This window comes from Pelodiscus sinensis, chromosome 24 (assembly GCF_049634645.1).
Source record: "Pelodiscus sinensis isolate JC-2024 chromosome 24, ASM4963464v1, whole genome shotgun sequence".
NCBI lineage: Eukaryota > Metazoa > Chordata > Testudines > Trionychidae > Pelodiscus > Pelodiscus sinensis.
In genome coordinates, this window is record NC_134734.1 from 22790823 (window position 1) to 22809535 (window position 18713).

Below are 18713 nucleotides of genomic sequence, written 5' to 3' on the forward strand. Positions count from 1 at the left end.
GAGGGGTGGGAGTGAGGGGGGCCGGGCTGGGTTGACAGGGGCTGAGGGGTGGGAGTGAGGGGCGCCCGGCAGGGCGGAGGGGTGGGAGTGACGGGCGCCCGGCAGGGCGGAGGGGTGGGAGTGAGGGGCGCCCGGCAGGGGAGCCTGCACGCGAGGGGAGAGTTAGCGGAGCTGGGGTCTCGCTGGGTCAGTTGCTGGAGCCCCGCCGAGCTCTGCCCCCCCGCGCCCCAGGGCTGCGCTGTTCTGGGAGTGCAGGGGTTAAGGCAAAGCCCTGAGCCAGTTCCCCTGGGCAGCTGCTTCCTGTGTGTGCCTGGCCGCTGGGCAGGAGGTGGGGGCAGCCAGCAGACCCTTGGCTCCGAGGGGCGTGGAAAAGGCGCAGGCCGGGGGTTCAGGCGGGGGCTGCTCTGGCCCCCCACTGTGTCGGGCACCCGACGCGGCTGGCAGGGCGTGGCTCTGGGCCCCCCCCCCCCGGCCAGGCATGATGGGGGTGGGGCAGGCGGGGCGCTGGTGCCTGGCTCCCAGGGGCTGTGCACAGGGCAGGGCACAGAACTGCTGGGGCAGGCCGGGGCGAGCTCCGCCCCCCCCGGATGAGCCAGGAGCCCTGGGATGGTCCCAGGCCAGGGCAGGGCCCCGGCAGTGTGCTGGGGGGGGAGGCAGTGCTGCGTGCGGGGGGTCGCCCTGGAGGGGTGCCCGCGGGGCTCTCCTGCCAAGCAGGCAGGCTCTGGGCTCCCTGCTATAGTTAGCAGTCGCCGCCTGGGAGGCTATTTCCAGCCTTGGCCAGACTTTCCTTTCCTTCGCTGCCCGTGGCCGCCTGCCAGGCCTTGCACAGCGCCTGGGAAGCACCGACACCTCGGGGTGGGGGGGGCTGGCACGGGCTGCTCTGGGGCTCGGAGCCAGGAGATCCCGTCCGGTCCCGTGGGGCTTCGTGCCTGCCTCTCGGCCTCCGTTCGGAGCCAGAGCGGCTGTAAGGGCCCCTGCCGCTGCCCTCTCCTGGCGGTGGGTTCAGGGCCGTGGGTCTGGGCTGGAATCTGTCCCTCGTCTTTCCAGCCCTCCCTGTAGACAAACCAAAGGGATTTGTGTGGAGCCAAGACTTTGCAGAGAGCTCTGAGGGGCGTGGCCTAAGCCGGGTGTTCACTCTGAACCCTAGTGAGGCCCGCCCGCCTGAACACCCATCCGTGGGCTGGTTGTGCGGCCTGTGGGGGGCTGGCGATTGGCAAGTTGCCTTGGTGGCTGGCGCTGGCTGCATCTGTCCCTCGCTCTTCCCTTCGTACAAACTCAGCCCTGGTGGCCTCTCACCTCAGCATGGTGCTGCCCTGCCCGGGGCTGCTGCTCCCTGTGGGTCGGGCCTGCCTGGCAGGGAGTTTCGGGGGCTCGTCCTGTTAGGGGGGACTGGCAGGTTTGGGAAGGGCAGGGGCACATTCGACAGGGAACTGGCGCCGCAGAGTAGCCCCCCCCCCCCCGTGGGGCCTGGTGGGCGTGGCACTTGCCCTGACTTACCCCTCCTGCCCGTGCTGGAGAGCCAGTGCCCGAGCTGTGGGGCTGGTGGCAGGAAGGGGTTGATGGGGGGGGGGTGCTGCAGCCCCCACACCTGGCTCTCAGTCCCTGCAGAGTGAGGGGGGAGCCCGCCGGCCTGTGCTCCCCGTGTCCGCAGCCCAGCAGGCAGAGCCCCCGGCTCGCTGCCTCCGCCCATGACCTTGATTTTCTGCTCCAGATACTCCCGGCGCCCCCCCCTTTGGCGAGGGAGGAGGGCCCCTCCTGACAGGCTGTGAGTCAGCACTGCCCTTCCATTGGCAGCAGCCCCCCCTCTCCGGGGAGCCGCAGTCACTTAGAGCCGGCTCCAGCCACGCAGGAAGCAGCAGCAATTAGCAGCGGCTGCAGCGGCTCCCTCCTGGCTCCGGCAGCGGGCACCACGGCCGATCCCGCAGCCGGCAGCGCTGGCTGGGCTCAGCCGAAGGCACCGGCTTCCTGCGCCCTGCCTGGCCAAGCAGCCGCCTCCCTCCTGCCCACGGGACCCCTGCCGAGCCTGCCCGCTGCCCCCCAGCGCGTGGCCCGAGGCCCTCGCTGCACAGAGGGGCCCAGTCGGCTCCACGCTGAAGCCAGAGGGCGGCCGGAACGCGCCCTGGCTGCCTCGGCTCCGGACTTTGGATATCCGTGCCTGTGACTTCCGGCTAGCGGGGGCCGGGGCTGGCGCAGCGGGCCAGGGAGGGCTGGCAGGCAGGCCCTGCAGCGTGGCAGGGCGGGGGGCACTGGCTGAGCCGCCTGCCGAGGACAATGCTCGCTGAGCTGCAGGGCGTGCGGCTAGCCTGACAGGTCGGCCGAGCCCGCCGCCTCGCCTGCTTCCTCTCTGCCCCGGCGGGCCCCTCGGGGCAGGGGTCGCAGGGCTCCCCGCCCCCTCAGCGACCGGCCGGACCCACGTGGGGCGCGCCGGAGAGATGAGCTTGGACTGCGGACGCAGGCGGCTGCTCCCTCTTGCCTGCTGCCCGTGAGGCTCCCCCTGCCTGGATCGCTGGGGCCGCCTCTCCCAGCGGCCATGCTGCACTGGTGGGGGCCTGGCCCAGGGGCCCGCCTGGCTGCGTCTTCCTGGAGTCCCCGCTCTGCAGGGGGCTGGCTGCTCTAGACTCCTCGCCCAGCCCATGCCAGCGGCCTCGCCCCCCGGCCGCGCAGGCCCCTCCAGCATGGATCTACTGCCGAAGAGTAAATACAGCCACCTCCGCAACGAGTCGGTCTCCTCCCTGGAGGAGGCGGCGGGGGCCCCGGGCTCCCCGCCGGGGTCCTTCGGCGCTGCGCCGTCCCTGCCCGACTCCCTCTCGTCCTCCTCCCTCAGCCCCATGCTGCCCCTCGGGGAGCTCTCGTCGGAGTCCGAGGACAGCCCCACCACCCTCTGCTCCTTCTTCCCCAAAATGGCCAGCCTGAAGCTCTCCTACCCCGCCAGCCTGCTCGGCCTGCGGGGCGTCTCGGCCGGCAGCCTCAAGGAGGCGGGGGGCCTCGGGGCGCCGGGGGCGGCGCTGGCCCCCGACTCAGCGGGGCCTCTCGCTGTCTGCCCCCAGGACATGAACAAGCTGAGCTGCGGGAAGAAGACGCGGGTGGAAGGCGGCCAGCTGGGGGGCGACGAATGGACCCGCCACGGCAGCTTCGTCAATAAGCCCACCCGCGGCTGGCTGCACCCCGATGACAAGGTCATGGGCCCCGGCGTCTCCTACCTCGTGAGGGTGAGTGCGGCGGGCGCGGCGCAGGGGGACTGGGGGCCCCCACAGGCGGCACCGAGCGCCCGGGGGCAGATGCCCTCACCCACGGGGCCGGGATCAGGCCTGGGGGGGCCAGTGGGCGGCTCCCTGCTGGGGGCGGGTGGGGGGAAGCTGGCCAGCGGGAGGGCCAGGCAGGGCTGTGGCTCAGCCCGCCTGAGTTCTCCAGAGCCCGGCAGGGGAGCTGCCTGGAACCGGCTGCTTCCTTTCTGTGCCCGCCGGGGTGGTCTTCCCCTTTCCCTGCCGTGTGGGCCCCCCCCAGGGCGCAGCTGGCACCATGCGGCAGGGGAGCTGTGCCCTTCTCTTGCCGGCCTGTGGAGGCTGGGGGTGTTCGGGAGCATCGACGACTCGCTTCCTCAGAGGCAGCAAGGGGGGTACAGAGCCAGTACTGGGGGGAGGTGCCGCTCTGCCCCCCTGCGGGCGGGGGCTCGGGTTGGCGGGCTCGGCGTGTGCCAGGAGCGAGCAGTTGAATCAACGGCACGATTGGCCTCAGTGCGGGCCGGCTCCCAGCATGCTCTGCCTGGCCACGCGTGGCGGTGCCGGGCGACAGGCTGAGACAGGCCTCTGAGGCAGTGCCGGGCGCTGGGCGCCCTTGGAGCTAGGCACAGGCGGCCCTGGGCATGCCCAGTCCCTGCAGGGCCCCGGGACCCGACCCTCGGACTACTCGCCGGTCCCCATGCTGGCCCGGGGTGGCGCCCAGCAGAGGGTCCTTGGTGCCCAGCGCCCCGGCCTTGGCTCCCCCATGGGGTTGTGGCTGGGCCTGCCCGCAGAGGAACCTTCTCCTGTCCGCCTCCCGCCCCGGTCACTGCTCGGGCGGGCGAGTCCCTCGGGGGTGCCCGGGTGGGGTGGGGGAGGGTGCGGGACAGGGCCTCTGCTGCCCGCTCCCAGCTCTGCCTGTGCCCCTCCTGCCCTGTGTGCGGGGGCAGGCCGAGACCGGGCATTGGTGAGTGGAGCCAGGACGGCACGGCCTGCGGGGCTCGGCTCGGATGCCCCCGCACTGAGGCTGCGGAGGGAGGGGGTGGGGGATGGGGAAGCTTTGTTGTGTGTGCGGCAGTGCCCAGCCAGCCAGCGCCCTCCTGCCGACTCCCCGCAGTGCCCAGGCTGGGGCCTGCCCCAGGCCTGTGTGGCGGCGGGGCAGCGGGTGAAGTGTTCTGGGAGGGGGGGGGGGGGGGACACGTGGTGGCTGAGGTGGCCTGGCAGAGGGGGTGGGCCAAGCTGGCCCCAGGGTTTGGTGGGGGTCTGTGTGGTGCCCGGGGGTGGGGCGCATGCAGCAGCTGGGGTGGGGTCTGCGGTGCCCCGGGGGGGCAGGGTCTGTGTGGCACCATGGGGGGTGGGGCACGTGTGGTGGCCGAGCCAGAGCTGGGGCGGGGTCTGTGCGGTGCCCAAGGGGTGGGGCATGTGTGGTGGCCGAGCCGGGGCAGGGTCAGAGCGGTGCCCAGGGGGGCGGGGCACGTGTGGTGGCCGAGCCGGGGCAGGGTCAGAGCGGTGCCCAGGGGGGCGGGGCACGTGTGGTGGCCGAGCCGGGGCGGGGTCAGAGCGGTGCCCAGGGGGGCGGGGCACGTGTGGTGGCCGAGCCGGGGCGGAGTCAGAGCGGTGCCCAGGGGGGCGGGGCACGTGTGGTGGCCGAGCCGGGGCGGGGTCAGAGCGGTGCCCAGGGGGGCGGGGTCTGTGCAGTGCCAGAGCTGGGGCAGGGGTCTGAGCTGTGCCCCGGGGGACAAGGTCTGTGCGGTGCCTGAGCTGGGGCGGGGTCAGAGCAGTGCCCAGGGGGGCGGGGCACGTGTGGTGGCCAAGCCAGAGCCGGTGCCCAGGGGGGTGGGGTCTGTGCGGCAGCCTGAGCTAGGGTGGGGTCTGTGCAGTGCCAGAGCTGGGGTAGGGGCTGAGCGGTGCCCCGGGGGACAAGGTTTGTGCGGTGCCCGAGCTGGGGCAGGGGTCTGAGCGATGCCCCGGGGGGGCGGGGCCGTGCCGCGGCGGGGGCGGGGCGGGGCGTGCGGTGGAACCCCCCCGGGAGGAGGGCGGGGGCGGGGCGTGCGGTGGACCCCCCCGGGAGGAGGGCGGGGGCGGGGCGGGGCGTGCGGTGGAACCCCCCCGGGAGGAGGGCGAGGGCGGGGCGGGGCGTGCGGTGGAACCCCCCCGGGAGGAGGGCGGGGGCGGGGCCGGCGCTGGGGAGCAGCCTGCTGGCATGGCGGCCCTGAGGTGCCACCCCCTCCCTCTGACCCGCCTCGCTCTCTCCCCAGTACATGGGCTGCGTGGAGGTGCTGCAGTCCATGCGGATGCTGGATTTCAACACCCGCACTCAGGTCACCAGGTGAGTCCCGCGCCGCCCTGCCCCGCCGCCCGTGGCCCCTCCCACCTTGGCCCCTTTCCGCAGGGCTTGTGCATGAGCAACGCCAGACTGCTTGTGGGGCAGGGCTGCTCCCGGGCTGGCCCCACTGGGCTAAGACCTGTGCCTGCCTTCCCAGCCCTCAGCGGGTGTCACTGGGCCCTGGGGGAAGGATCCTGCGGGGGGCAAGGCCAGGGCTGCCCTGACTGTCCTGTGGTCCCTGCAGGGAGGCCATCAGCCTGGTGTGCGAGGCAGTGCCTGGTGCCAAAGGGGCCGTGCGGAGGAGGAAGGTAAGGCCAGGCCTGGGGGTGGCCAGGCTGGAGGGAACGGGTGTAGGCAGTGCTCCCCAATGGTTGGAGCAGGAGCCTGCAGTCTGGACACGGCAGGGGTGCAGGGACCCTCCCCCCCCCTCCCGTGGGCCCCGCACTCATGGTTTTGCCCAGGGAGATAGGAAGGGCCGGGCCAGGACCCGCTCTGTTGGGGAGAGGCCCCCAGGCCCGGCTGGTGTCTGGCTGGCGGCTCCGGAGAGCTGAGAGTCCCGGGTGCTTGCAGAGGGGGGTCAGGAGGCACCCCCCCCCCCTGTGGAGGGTCCCTCCATGCCCCCTGCCGCCCCCATCTATTGGAGTAGGAGCTGCCACTCCCTGGGGCTGCCCCTTGCAGCAGGCACCAGCCATGGCTGGGTGGGGGGTCGAGTGCTGAGCCTGACACAGGAGGGTTAGCAGCTAGTTCTGCTCCGGCCTGGCCCCGGGGCGCTCTGCTGTGTGGCTCCGGGCCCGGGCGGGAGGGCGCTGAGCCCCAGCGCTCGCAGACGCTGCCTTTGCTCCCGCAGCCCTGCGGCCGCTCCCTCAACTCCATCCTGGGCAAGAGCAACCTCAAGTTTGCTGGCCTGCCCATCACCCTCACCGTCTCCACCAGCAGCCTCAACCTCCTGGCGTCCGACTGCAAGCAGGTGAGATCCGGGCCGGCCTGCCCAGCCCCCGCCCTCGCAGCTCCCCTCCCTGTGTGCCGGGGCCGGCCCCGCGGAAGGGCAGGCCGGGCGGGACCCACGTTCCTGGGGTGTCCCCCTGTGAAGTGGGGGGAGGGGGCTGTCTCCCCTTTCCCCCGGAGGACTAGGCTCTGCCCTGGCTCCTGTGTCTGCATCGCGCCCGTGCTGCCCTGTATCTCGGAGAACCAATAACCCTTCTACTCGACTGGCTGGCTGAGGGTCTGGCTGCAGACCGGGGTGCAGGGTCAGGGGCTCCCCGCCGCGTCCTCACCCCCCCCTTCCCCGCGCAGGCGTCCCTGGCTGGGCAGGGCAGGGCAGCCGGGTCTGTGTCTAACAAGCTGCTCTTCCTTCCGCAGATCATCGCCAACCATCACATGCAGTCCATCTCCTTCGCCTCTGGGGGCGACCCGGTGAGTGACCGGCTGGCCCCCTGCCCTGCCGCTGGCCCCTCCTCCCTGGCAGAAAAGAGGGCGGGGCTAGCGTCCTGGGCCATCATCCAGACCCTTATCCTGGGCCTGCCATGGCCCTGCTGAGCACTAGGCTGGGGGGCGGGGAGAGGATGGCACCCCCAGCTCTGGGCGCTGCTGCCCCTCACCTGCTGCGTCTTGCCCGCAGGACACTGCTGAGTATGTCGCCTACGTTGCCAAAGACCCCGTCAATCAGAGAGGTGAGTGACTCCTCGGCTCCCCCTGGGCAGCTGGCACCGCCTCTAACCCCCCTGCTGCAGGGCACCTGCCTCCCCGGGGGCCCTGGGAGCTGCATTGGCTGCCCCCCCACCCCCAGGCTCCAGGGCTGGGCCAGTGTGACGCTGGGGGGGTGCTGTCTGCTCCGTAACCCAGCATGGTGTGGGGGGGGCCTTGCTGGTGGCTAGGCTTGGGCAGTGGGCTGTGGGTGATCTCCGCTGGCGGCTGTCTGTAGCACGGCCCGGCAGGACAGGGGATGAGTCACTAGGCAAGGGGCTCCCAACCTGTCCGACCAGTCGCCTCCCAGGGAGAGAGACAAAGGGAGGAAGGCGGGGTCCAACCCCTGGCTAGGGGCGGGGCGGGAAGAGGGTTTAGTTTCCGTCTGGGGAGAAGGGGCTAGGGAGGGGGCGGAGAAGGCAGGGCCCAGCCACCCCCCATCTTAAAGGGAGAGGCCCTGAGGCCTCCTAGCCCCAGTTCCCGTAACCAGATTGCATCTGTGCTGTATCCGGGAGAAGCAATAAACTCCCTGAACCCTACTGGCGGGTGGAGTCTGTTCGTGCCACTACGGGGGTGCAGGAACGGGGGAACCCCGACGCGCCGTCACCGCACAGCGGAGCTGCTGTGCCTGGGCCCTCCTGCCAGGCCGAGTGTCCCCAGGGCCCAGCAGCGACGGGTGGGAGGGTCCTCCCTCTGAGCCCCGCTTGTTTCCTTCCAGCCTGCCATATCCTGGAGTGCCCCGAGGGCCTGGCGCAGGACGTGATCAGCACCATCGGGCAGGCCTTCGAGCTGCGCTTCAAGCAGTACTTGAAAAACCCCCCCAAGCTCGTCACACCCCATGACAGGTATGGGGGGGGCACCGCTGAGCTGCCAGGCCAGGGGGAAGTGCTCAGAGCCAGGGCTACTCACAGCCCAAGCCTGGGTCCTCTGTACGGCACCAAACCAGGCACAGTGAGCACGTCGGCTGCCCCCCGGCCAGCAAGAACCTGCATCATCCCCTCGGATCCCCCAGCACTCCCTGTGCCCCCCCAGCCCCTCTTACGCAGGGGAGAGGTTATAGCCCATCCCCCCACCTCCCCTCAGACACCCCAGTGTTCCCTGTGCCCCCCCAGCCCCTCTTACGCAGGGGAGAGGTTATAGCCCATCCCCCCCACCTCCCCTCAGACACCCCAGTGTTCCCTGTGCCCCCCCAGCCCCTCTTATGCAGGGGAGAGGTTATAGCCCATCCCCCCCACCTCCCCTCAGACGCCCCAGTGTTCCCTGTGCCCCCCCAGCCCCTCTTACGCAGGGGAGAGGTTATAACCCATCCCCCCCACCTCCCCTCAGACACCCCAGTGTTCCCTGTGCCCCCCAGCCCCTCTTACGCAGGGGAGAGGTTATAGCCCATCCCCCACCTCCCCTCAGACACCCCAGTGCTCCCTGTGCCCCCCCCGCCCCTCTTACGCAGGGGAGAGGTTATAGCCCATCCCCCACCTCCCCTCAGACACCCCAGTGTTCCCTGTGCCCCCCCAGCCCCTCTTACGCAGGGGAGAGGTTATAGCCCATCCCCCACCTCCCCTCAGACACCCCAGTGTTCCCTGTGCCCCCCCCAGCCCCACCTTACACAGGGGAGAGGTTATAGCCCATCCCCCCACCTCCCCTCAGACACCCCAGTGCTCCCTGTGCCCCCCCAACTCCACCTCACACAGGGGAGAGGTTCTAGCCCAGCCCCCCTCCCCCCCATACCCCACCGCTCCCTCTACGCAGGCCCCTGCTCAGCACAAAGAACCAGCAAAACTTCAGCCTCCTGCAGGCACCTCGCGGGTCCCCTTTGCCCGGGGCGTGGGGCAGCCTTGTTTCGTGTGTTCACATCAAAACGCCAGTGGCATGGGGGGGCACCGGTCCCTCCGAGCTGCAGGGTTGGGGAGCCCCTGGCCAGCCGGGCCCTCGGCAGGATGCCCCCGACGGGGAGTGGCAGTGCCGGGGGAGAGCTGGGCTGCGTTGCCCGTGGCCCCAGGGCCGCTCACCCAGCACTGCCGCCCCGCAGGATGGCCGGGTTCGACGGCTCGGCCTGGGACGAGGAGGAGGAGGAGCCGTCGGACCACCAGTACTACAACGACTTCCCCGGCAAGGAGCCGCCCCTCGGGGGCGTGGTGGACATGCGGCTGCGGGACGGCGCCAGCGCAGCACCCACCCCAAATCACCTGGGGGCCACGCTGGTAAGCCCCACGCGGGGAGGGGTGGATCCCACTTCCCGCGCCGGGACAGAGGGGAAGTGAGTCCAGACTGGGCTGTGGGCCTGGGGCCTCCTGGCTGACGAGCCCCCTTGCCCGGTCGGCCTCCGGCTGAAAGCTGAGGGGTACGTCCGTGCCCTGGGGGGATCTGCCAGTGGGAGAGGGTGGCAGCTGGTCAGGCTGTGAGCAGCGGGAGGGGCAGTCGGAGCCTTGGCCACTCCTCACCTGTCTCTTCCTCCGCAGCCTGTGGGCCAGATGTCCAGTGGGGAGCACGACCCCCGGAAGCAGCAGCCTCCTGCCCAAGGTACCGATCGCAGGCAGCCGTGCCACGGGCTCCTCCCCGGCCTGCTGGGGACCCCGTGGCCTGGCTCGGATGCTCCCGCTCGGCCATTAGAGCAGGGCCCCCCTGCCCTGTGCAGCGCTGCCCTGCGTAATAGGCCAGCCTGGCCCGGGGAGCACGGTCCCCGAGGGGCTGAGCATCCCCTGGGGGTGCCAGGCCAGGGAGCCCAGTGCCCCAGGCTTTCCTGGCTGCATCATTCCTGGGTTTGCCTGGGTCCCGGGGAGCCAATCAAGGGGTCCCAGCGGAGTGGGGGGCTGGGGTCCCTGGAGCGGGGATGGGAAGGCAAGCCCTGCTAACTGTAGCTCTCCTCCCCGCAGGGAGGGATAAATACGCCCCCGGAGCTGGCCCAGCCCCCCGCCCCGACCTGTTCGATGACCCGTCCTACGTCAACGTGCAGAACCTGGACAGGCCACGCCAAGCCTCTGCCGCCAGCGTCCAGCCACGGCCAACGGCAACGCCCAGCGAGACCTCTTCGACATGAGTGAGTGGGGCCGCCCGGCCTGCTGTGCGCCGGGGCAGGGCCTGAGGGTGGGCTGCACGGCCATCTGCTCCTCCCCAGACTCAGCCCGGCACCTCTCCCCTGCAGAGCCGTTCGAGGACGCCCTGCGCGGCCCGCCCCCGGGGGCCAGTGGGGCTGCCGCCGGCCCAGCTTCGGGCCTGCATGGAGGAGCAGCTGCGGCGGGAGCCCTGGTACCACGGGAAGATGAGCCGCAAGGAGGCAGAGAAGCTGCTGAAGGTCAACGGGGACTTCCTGGTGCGGGAGAGCACCACCACGCCGGGCCAGTACGTGCTGACCGGGCTGCAGGGCGGGCAGCCCAAGCACCTGCTGCTGGTCGACCCCGAGGGAGTGGTGAGTCAGCCGGGGTCCCTTCCCCGTCCTCCAGAGCTGGGAGCCCAGAGCAAAGCCAAGCACACCCCAGAGTTACCCTGCAGGTCTGCGGGCTGGCTGGGTATGGAGCCAGCACCAACGAGCCATCGAATCTTTTCCATCCATGTGCGGAATAAATTTTATGTGCACTGTTGTTTGGGCACCACCAGTAAGGACAAATCTAGCTGTGGGTGCTCAGCTGTCTGCTGGGTGGCCACATGAGCATGCTGCAGATAGGGGGCACTGGCCGGCACCCAGATGGCTGCCCCCTTGGGCTCCTGGGTCCTTTGTGAACACAACAGCCCAGAGCCCTGCCCCTATCTGCCTTAGCTTCAGCTCAGCCCCAAGGGCCCTTAGCCACCCCGCCCCAGAGCTGGGTGCGGCCACCTCTCCCCTGCGGCTATGTCTGCTGCCAGGTGTCCTTTGGGCCCTGCTCCGACGGCCGAGTGCAGCGCTGGGAATGCTGCCAGCTGGGGCGGGGCGTATACGTCTTGGCTCCACCCACTTCCCAGCCAACCCTGAGCCCCGTTTCTGGCCCCTGCAGGTGCGGACAAAGATCATCGCTTCGAGAGCGTCAGTCATCTGATCAGCTACCACATGGACAATCACCTGCCCATCATCTCGGCGGGCAGCGAGCTGTGCCTGCAGCAGCCTGTGGAGAGAGACTGTGAGGTGCACGGGGGCCTTGGAGGTGCCCCCGGGCCCTGCCCCCCAGCCGCCTCGTCCCCTCTGCCAAAGGCTCTGGAACTCACCGCCAGGAGCGCACCCCCCCGGGGGAGCCGGGGCTGGACTCTGGGGAGAGCAGCGCTACTGGAAGGAAGGGCGGGAGGAGGAGCAGCTGCTACCTCCCGGGAGCTGCACCAGCCACGGCTCTGTGAGCACCAAACCCCAGCCCCGTGGGCAGCTTCGGGCTCCACTCCACGGGCCGATCGCAACCACACCCCGGTGCCCTCACAAGGCCAGGGGGACCCCTCCCCTGCGGGCTGGCCCCCTGCTGAGCCTCTGGGAAGGCAGGGGTTCAAGCCTATTGGCTCAGAGGCCTGCCTGTCTGGAGGTTGCAGGGTGCTGCCTGCCCCCAAGAAGCAGCTCCCCCACCCTGCAGGGAGGGGCTGGAGTCTCATCTGCCCTGTTCCCCTGCAGTCCCTAGGGGCCCACCCTCATGGGGGGCACCGCCTGTGGGACCCCTTTGAGAGCGGCCTCCTCCCCTCCCCCTCCAGGGCACGCAAGCCTGATACTCTGCTCCCTGAAGCACAAGGCTGGGCTGGCCGCACACCGAATGTACCCAGTCACTTTACGTATTAACTCTGTGCCTTGACCCTCCGCAGGTCCCAGATCCTTATGCAAAGCAGCTGGCCCGGGGCAGGCCGGCAGGCCATCCCAGCTGCTAGGGCCGTGCGGGGAGCCCAGCCCCAGGCCTCATGCAAGTCCTCCTGGCTCCGAGGCCACAGCCAGGCCTGTTCCTGTCCCAGTGTCCTGCTGGCAGGAAGCAGGGCTCAGCTGTCCTTGTCCCCGCTGGCAGCTGTGACTCCTGTGCGTCCCTTCTGCAGCAGGCTGCTCAGTCCTGCTCCTCGTCCTGGAAGGCAGCTCCCAGCCTGTGTCCTGTGTGGAAATGTGGGGGAAATGGGCTTTCCATGGGAGGGCAAGAGTCCCTTGGCTCCCTTGCCTGGGACGGGGGGGGGTCACTGCAGTACACTAATGCCCAGTGAGACACAGCTGGGTCCCTGGACACAGCTCACCCCGCGCCAGGACTGGCTGCCCAGCCAAAGAAACAATGACGGGAGCAGGAAGGGGAAGCGGAGCGCCCCATGGCAGGCTTGCAAGGGCCATGCTGAGGTCCCAGAGCCATGGACTGCTGGGCTGAGCTGTGCTGTGCTGCCTCCTGGACTTCCCAGCCCTGCTGCCGTGGCGGGTGAACCCTCTCTACTGGGCATGGAGCCACCTTCCCTCCCCCCTGCCTCCGGGCTGGTAGGGGGGTCCCAGTGTTGCATGCACATTGTTATACTCTGAAGCCAAAGTGTAACTCTCTTGTCAGTCTCTTCCCAGCCTAGGCTTCTGCTCCTCCCACAGAGGTCAGCCTGGGCTGAGAGGGGGAGGGTTTTGCTTTCTCCCCTCCCCCTTCACTCTTCTTTATATGGGTTTGATTTGTTACCAGGTCTTGATTATACCAAGGAATCGGATGGTTATTATTAAAGTTAGTATTTCTTTAGCATGTGGCTGAGAGTGGCTCCTCGTCTGATGGGGCGGGGGTGGGGGGAGAGGTACATGCTGCATTCATGGCCCCTGGCCACAGCTGCTCCTTACCTGAGTGTGTGGGGCTCTGTGCTTGGCTGAGGGGGGCCAGAGCTAGCTGGCTGCTACGGTGCCCTTTGTGCACCAGCAGCCCCTTGCTCAGGCTGCTAGTCCCCCATTAGCCGCCCCTACTTTGCACATGCCCCCCCCCCCGTTTCCTCTCCCTCCCTTGTCTCCGAGGATGGTGGGTGGCGGCTACCAGGTAGCGTCCCAGTGACACTGTCTCCCTAGCCCTGCCTACAGCTGCCTCCAAAACAGGCTGGCACGCCTGGAGCACGGGGACCTGGCCCTGCCCTGGGGAGGGGACAGCATGACAGGGAGCCTGGAGCTGGGCTCTTTGGGGCCCCTGCACCCCGTGGATGGGACCTGGCCTGGGGGTGCCCCATGGACAAGGGCCCAGCAAGGGGGGCTCCCAGGGTGGGGAGTTCAGGTGCCTGGTATCAGCCCTGGGCTCCCATTGGCAAGGGCCCAGCTGATGGGAATATAACCCAGGAGCTCAGCTCAGCTCCCCTGAGCTTGCAATAGTCTGTCCTACTCTCCCTTCTCTCTCCCCCCCCCGCTATTCTGCTGCAGTGGTTTGTTCCAGCACCCCCCCCCCCCGTGTGGCTACTCTGCTGCAGTGGTCTGTTCCAGCTCTCCCCTCCCCCCCCCCGTGTGGCTACTCTGCTGCAGTGGTTTGTTCCAGCCTCCCCCACCCCCGTGTGGCTACTCTGCTGCAGTGGTTTGTTCCAGCCTCCCCCCCCCCCCCCGTGTGGCTACGCTGCTGCAGTGGTTTGTTCCAGCCCCCCCCCCCCGTGTGGCTACGCTGCTGCAGTGGTCTGTTCCAGCCCCCCTCCCCCCCCCCCCCGTGTGGCTACTCTGCTGCAGTGGTCTGTTCCAGCTCTCCCCTACCCCCGCCGCCGTGTAGACTAGTCTCATGCCGGAAATGGTAGCGCCCTTTCCCATTTGGAATGGTTTGACCCGCCCCCAGTGAGGAATGGTTTGTTCCGCCAGCCCCCTGCCGCGGTGGTAGGGCCCGGCCAGTTTCCGGTTCCGGCGGGGCGGCCCCTGAGTGCGGCGGAGCCGCAGCGCGGACCCCCACCCCGCGCGGGGCCATGGCGCAGCCCCGCCCCCCCCGGCTCTGAGCCCCGGGCCCCATGGCGGCTCCGCACCCCGAGAAGCTGGAGGGCGGAGTCCCGGGCCCGCCGCCCCCCCCGGGGCCGCCCAACCCGCCGGTCAGCGGCGCCCCCGGCGGGCCCGGCAGGAAGCAGGGCAAGGCCGGTGAGCGCGGGGGGCGGGGTTAGGGGAGCGCGGGGGGCGGGACCGCCGAGGTGGGGGCGGGGCCTGGCCCGTTCCCTGCCCCCCCCGCCCGGCTGGCAGGGGAGGAATCGGGGCTCCCCGCAGGGCGGGCCCGAGGTGCAGCGGCCGCCCCCGCGCTCGGCCCTTGGCGGGACACCGGCAGCCGAGACCAGAGCTCCGGGGGGGGCCTCTGGCTGTACCGGCTCCGCCGCTGCGCTGCATCTAGGACCGGCGGGGCCGGGGGCCGCTCGCTCGCGGGGCTGCTCCCCAGGCACAGTGACCAGCGACCGTCTCCTCGTTAATGGGCTGGAGCCAACGCCTGGGCCTTGCAGCCTGGGGGCCCTGGGGCGTGGGAGAAGAGGCTTTGGGGGCGGCTGTTCTCCGAGCTTGCGAGGGGGCACGCTAGAGTGCTGGGTGGGGGGAGAGGCTGGTCTGTCTGGGCCTGAGGAGGGACGGGGCCGGTCTAGGGCCAGGCCAGGCTGCACTCACTGAGCTCCTCAATGCTTCCCCGCACAGGTCTGCAAATGAAGAGCCCCGAGAAGAAACGGCGTAAATCCAACACTCAGGTAGGTGCGCGGCAGCGACCCTTCCCATTCAAACCCTGCCACAGGCGGGCAGGGGCCAGGCCGTCAGCCCAGCGCCACGACACGAGAGCAAGGCCTGGGGGTCAGGTACGCCAAGGCTCTGGTGGCACAGGCAGCCTGCCGGGCTCTCGCCCACAGCGGGTTGGAGCCAGATGCCGGGGCTGCTCAGAGAGTCCTGCAGCGTGGGGAGGGCCTGGCACACACCATGCCCCTGTGGAGCAGCACACAGCTGGCAGGGGCCGCCTGGGCGGTGGTGCCTGTTCCTATGGGCTCAGAGGCCTTTGACGTGGATGGCGCTAGGTGGCCAGGTTTCCCCCCCAGCCAGGGCTCACCTACCCCTCTCCTGCTAGCATGAGTCTCCGCCACGGCAGCTCCCCGTGGCCAGGCTGCGCAGAGGAATTAGTGGGCTCAGCCCTGCTGGCGTGTGTCTGCCCTAGGCCCTGCCTGGCACCAGCGGGAACTGAGGGCCCAGTGCTCCTGGCAGGCTCGGGCCCTGCACGTCTGCATGTTGCATGGCGATCCCCAGACTAACTCGTGTGCTGTTTCCCCCAGGGCCCTGGCTATTCCCATCTCTCGGAGTTCGCCCCGCCCCCGACGCCAATGGTCGACCACTTGGTTGCCTCCAACCCCTTTGAAGATGACTTTGGGGCACCTAAAGTGGGGGCCTCGTCAGCCCCGTTCCTTGGCAACCCTGTGCCCTTTGGGAACTTTCGCATGCAGGGGGGCATGGCGTCTCAGGTGCCTCCGGGCTACGGAGGGGGGCCCCAGGCTATGCGGAGACAGCCCCCTCCCTTCGCCCCGAGCCAGATGGGCCCAGGCTTCAGCATGCCCCCCCAGAATCCCAACTACGTGCAGCCTGGGGCTATGAGCTTCCCCAGCCAGCCCTTCAATCAGCCTCTCGGACAGAACTTCAGCCCCCCTGCGGGGCAGCTCATGCAGGGGCCAGTTGGGGGCTTTGGGCCCATGATCTCCCCCACCATGGGGCAGCCTCCCCGGGGAGACATGGCACCAGGGCCAGCCCTGAATGCCCCTGCCGGCCCCCCCATGGCCCAGAGATTCAGCCAGCCCGCCAACCTCTTTGGACAGTCTCCCATGCAGCGGCCCAGCCAGAATCTGCCCCCGAACACCAGCCCCTTCCCTGGGGCCGACCCTGGCTTCCCAGCTGGGGGGGACGATGGAGGGAAGAACCTCAACCCCCCGCCCAGCACTTTCAGCCAGGAGCCGCATTCGGGCTCGCCAGCCGCGGTGAATGGGGCCCAGCCAAGCTTCGCCCCCAGCAGCGCTGGCCGGAGCAGCAGCACCCCTGAAGCCAACAGCCTCCCGCCCTCCAGCAAGGTGGCTGGCAACTCGGGGCACCAGCCGCCGCCGGGGCTGGTGTACCCCTGTGGGGCCTGCCGCAGCGAGGTGAACGATGACCAGGACGCCATCCTGTGCGAGGCCTCCTGCCAGAAGTGGTTCCACCGGGAGTGCACGGGCATGACGGAGAACGCCTACGGGCTGCTCACCACCGAGGCCTCAGCCGTCTGGGCCTGCGACTTCTGCCTCAAGACCAAGGAGATCCAGTCCGTGTACATCCGGGAGGGCCTGGGCCAGCTGGTGGCGGCCAACGACGGCTGAACGGGCCCTGGGCCCTCGCCGCATGCAGACCCCTGCCGGGTGTTTGGACCAAACCCGCCCCCCCTCTGTCTTTTTTGTAGTCCCCTCTCTCCCCGCGAGCAAGAGCCAGTGTCAAGTGCTGGCATCTGGCTTTGGCGATGTTCCCTCTCTGTCCCTACGTGGCTGGGCCTGGTGCCCTTTCAAACTAGTCGGCCTGTCCGCTGCAGGGGAGAAGAGCAGCGCCTGCCTCGGACCCGCCTGGGCCAGCCAGTCTGGGTCAGGGCTCTGAGCGCTCTGCGACTGGCTGTGCTCAGCCGCCCGTGGGCCCCAGTCTCTGTCCAGGGCCGGACGAAGGGACCGGCTCGCACCCTAGGGCAGGAGGCAGCCCCCAATGCTGATGCTCGGAACTCGGGGCGGGAGGGGGGAGCTGGCAGGGTCGTGTCCTGCTGGGGGCGGGGGGGGGGGTAGGTGACCGCCAGGGTTGGGAGCTGCCAGGAGCTTAGCCCAGCCTCACAGACACCCTCCTCCCTCCTCCCCCAGTGCCGAGGGCTGCAGCCTGCTGCCAAGGAGTGAGACCAGCTGTGGCTCCGTCTTCTGGCAGGGTCCTGTTGCGTGCTGAGCCCTTTGGAGGGGAGGGCGGTGGGCCTGCAGCATAGGGCCGTGTCCCCCAGTGTGCACCTGAGCCTCGGGGAAGCAGCCCTTGCTCTCCCCATGCGCACCTCCCCCCTCCGCATCCGGAGCACTGCATGTGGGCTTGCACTCGGGACACCTGTGACTTCCCAGAGTGTCTAGTGCAGAGCCCCTCAGAGCGCAGCCCAGCCTGCTCCGGGCCTACTGCACGTTGCGCCCGCTGCTGGGGCCAGGCAGGTTCTCTTGCCACCGATCGCCTGCAAATAGCAGCTGCAGCGAGGCCTCCCCGTGCGCTCTGCACCCAGCCACCCCAGGAGGAGCTGCTCTGCCCTCGTGCTGCGCACGGGGACACCTGCCCCGGACCCGCATCAGGTGAGACCAGGCTTCTGCTAGGAGCCACCGTCCAGCCCCGGGGTTGCTGAGAGCAGCAAGGTCACATGGGCCTTGCGCTTTGCGGCCTGACTCAGGATTTTTGAAGGGGGGGCCCAGGGAGCCCCCAAGGCCCGTTGTGCCACACTGGGCCTTCCTCTGCGCGCGGGAGTGCGGCTGCTCGTTGCCCTTTGCTGGCTGGGCCTGGTGAGCTGCCCGCGCAGCCTGCAGCTGTGGTGCCTGTGACGGCCAGTGGCTGGTTCTGCAGAGGCGGCGTCTGCCCCATCTGATGTGAGTTCCCTCCCAGGCTGCAGGGAGGCGCGGCAGGCTTGCTGCGGCAGGCATGGTTTGGAAACGTGCACGGTGTGACCCAGCCATGTGTTCGGGAACGTGGGCCCCGGGCTGGTGGAGGCAGCTTCTGACCCGCCCTATGTCACTCACCTTGTCTGCGGGTGTCTCCTGCACAGGCCCCCTTCCTCGCACAGGCCTAGGGCTCGCACTTGGCATGGCCCAGCACAGGACTGCCTCCCTTCCAGGGACCCGGCCTGCTACAGGGTTCTCCCCCAGGCTCCCCAGCCTGCCCGGCAGCTCACTCACACCATGCGTGCTGTCGCTTTGGGCCCTGTGGGGCTCGGACAGGCCGCGCGGGCGTGGAAGCCGGGATTCTGGGCCAGAGTTCCAGAGCTGCAGGACCCTACCTATCATTGGTGTCAGCTGCAGCTCCACAGAGCCCCGGGGGCCGAGAGCACCCTCAGCCGGTGCCTGCTTGCTTTGCACCCGAGCCACAGGCTGAGCGTGGGGGAAACGAGCCAGTTCCAGCAGACTCCCCCCTGAGGGTGGGGGAGGGTGAGCCCAAAGGTACGTGGTAGGTGGGCTGGCTGCCGTAGGGCCTGTCACGAGCTGTGGGGGGAATGGGCAGGATGGTTGTTCTGAGCTGGGAGCAGCTTGGCACATGCCCCGGGGTAGCCACACCCTTCCCTGCTGCCCACAGGCATTGCTGGCTAACAGCTGCTGGTGTGTAGCAGTCACGGGCTATCCCAGCCCTCCTGGTGGTTTGCCACTGGCTGCGCCCTCCTGCTCTTAGGCGGGGGTTGCTGTTGGGAGCATCTCCTGGTTTTGTTAACTTGCTGTTTTGGTGACTTGTCCCCTGTTCAGTGGTTGCTGGTGTGGGTTGTGTGGGTTTGACCTCCCCTAAGCTGCCAGCAGGGCCGTCTCTGGGGGAACAGTCTGAGCATTAAAGGAAAACTTTTTGTATTGTCCAGCTATAAAGCTATTTGAAATCAGACTCCTTGTCTGTGTCTGTGAGCCAGCGATGCAGT

The 18713-nt window shown here is 69.3% G+C and overlaps 2 protein-coding genes across 2 annotated transcripts; both read left to right on the plus strand.

Moving 5' to 3' along the window:
- Window positions 1-129: 129 nt before the first annotated feature.
- On the plus strand, window positions 130-12854 carry SHC1 (SHC adaptor protein 1). Its single transcript, XM_075907554.1, is given in 14 exon segments — window positions 130-3209; window positions 5477-5547; window positions 5789-5852; window positions 6392-6511; window positions 6904-6957; window positions 7163-7214; window positions 7946-8072; window positions 9254-9425; window positions 9684-9744; window positions 10098-10211; window positions 10214-10261; window positions 10367-10395; window positions 10397-10634; window positions 11193-12854. Coding segments are annotated over 14 exon segments (2484 nt in total). The 5' UTR covers window positions 130-2633; the 3' UTR covers window positions 11951-12854.
- Window positions 12855-13924: 1070 nt separating this feature from the next.
- On the plus strand, window positions 13925-18679 carry PYGO2 (pygopus family PHD finger 2). The gene is made up of 3 exons (XM_075907546.1): window positions 13925-14197; window positions 14732-14781; window positions 15352-18679. Exons 1-3 carry the CDS (start codon window positions 14074-14076, stop codon window positions 16414-16416), a joined length of 1239 nt encoding a protein of 412 aa, XP_075763661.1. The 5' UTR covers window positions 13925-14073; the 3' UTR covers window positions 16417-18679.
- Window positions 18680-18713: the final 34 nt, after the last annotated feature.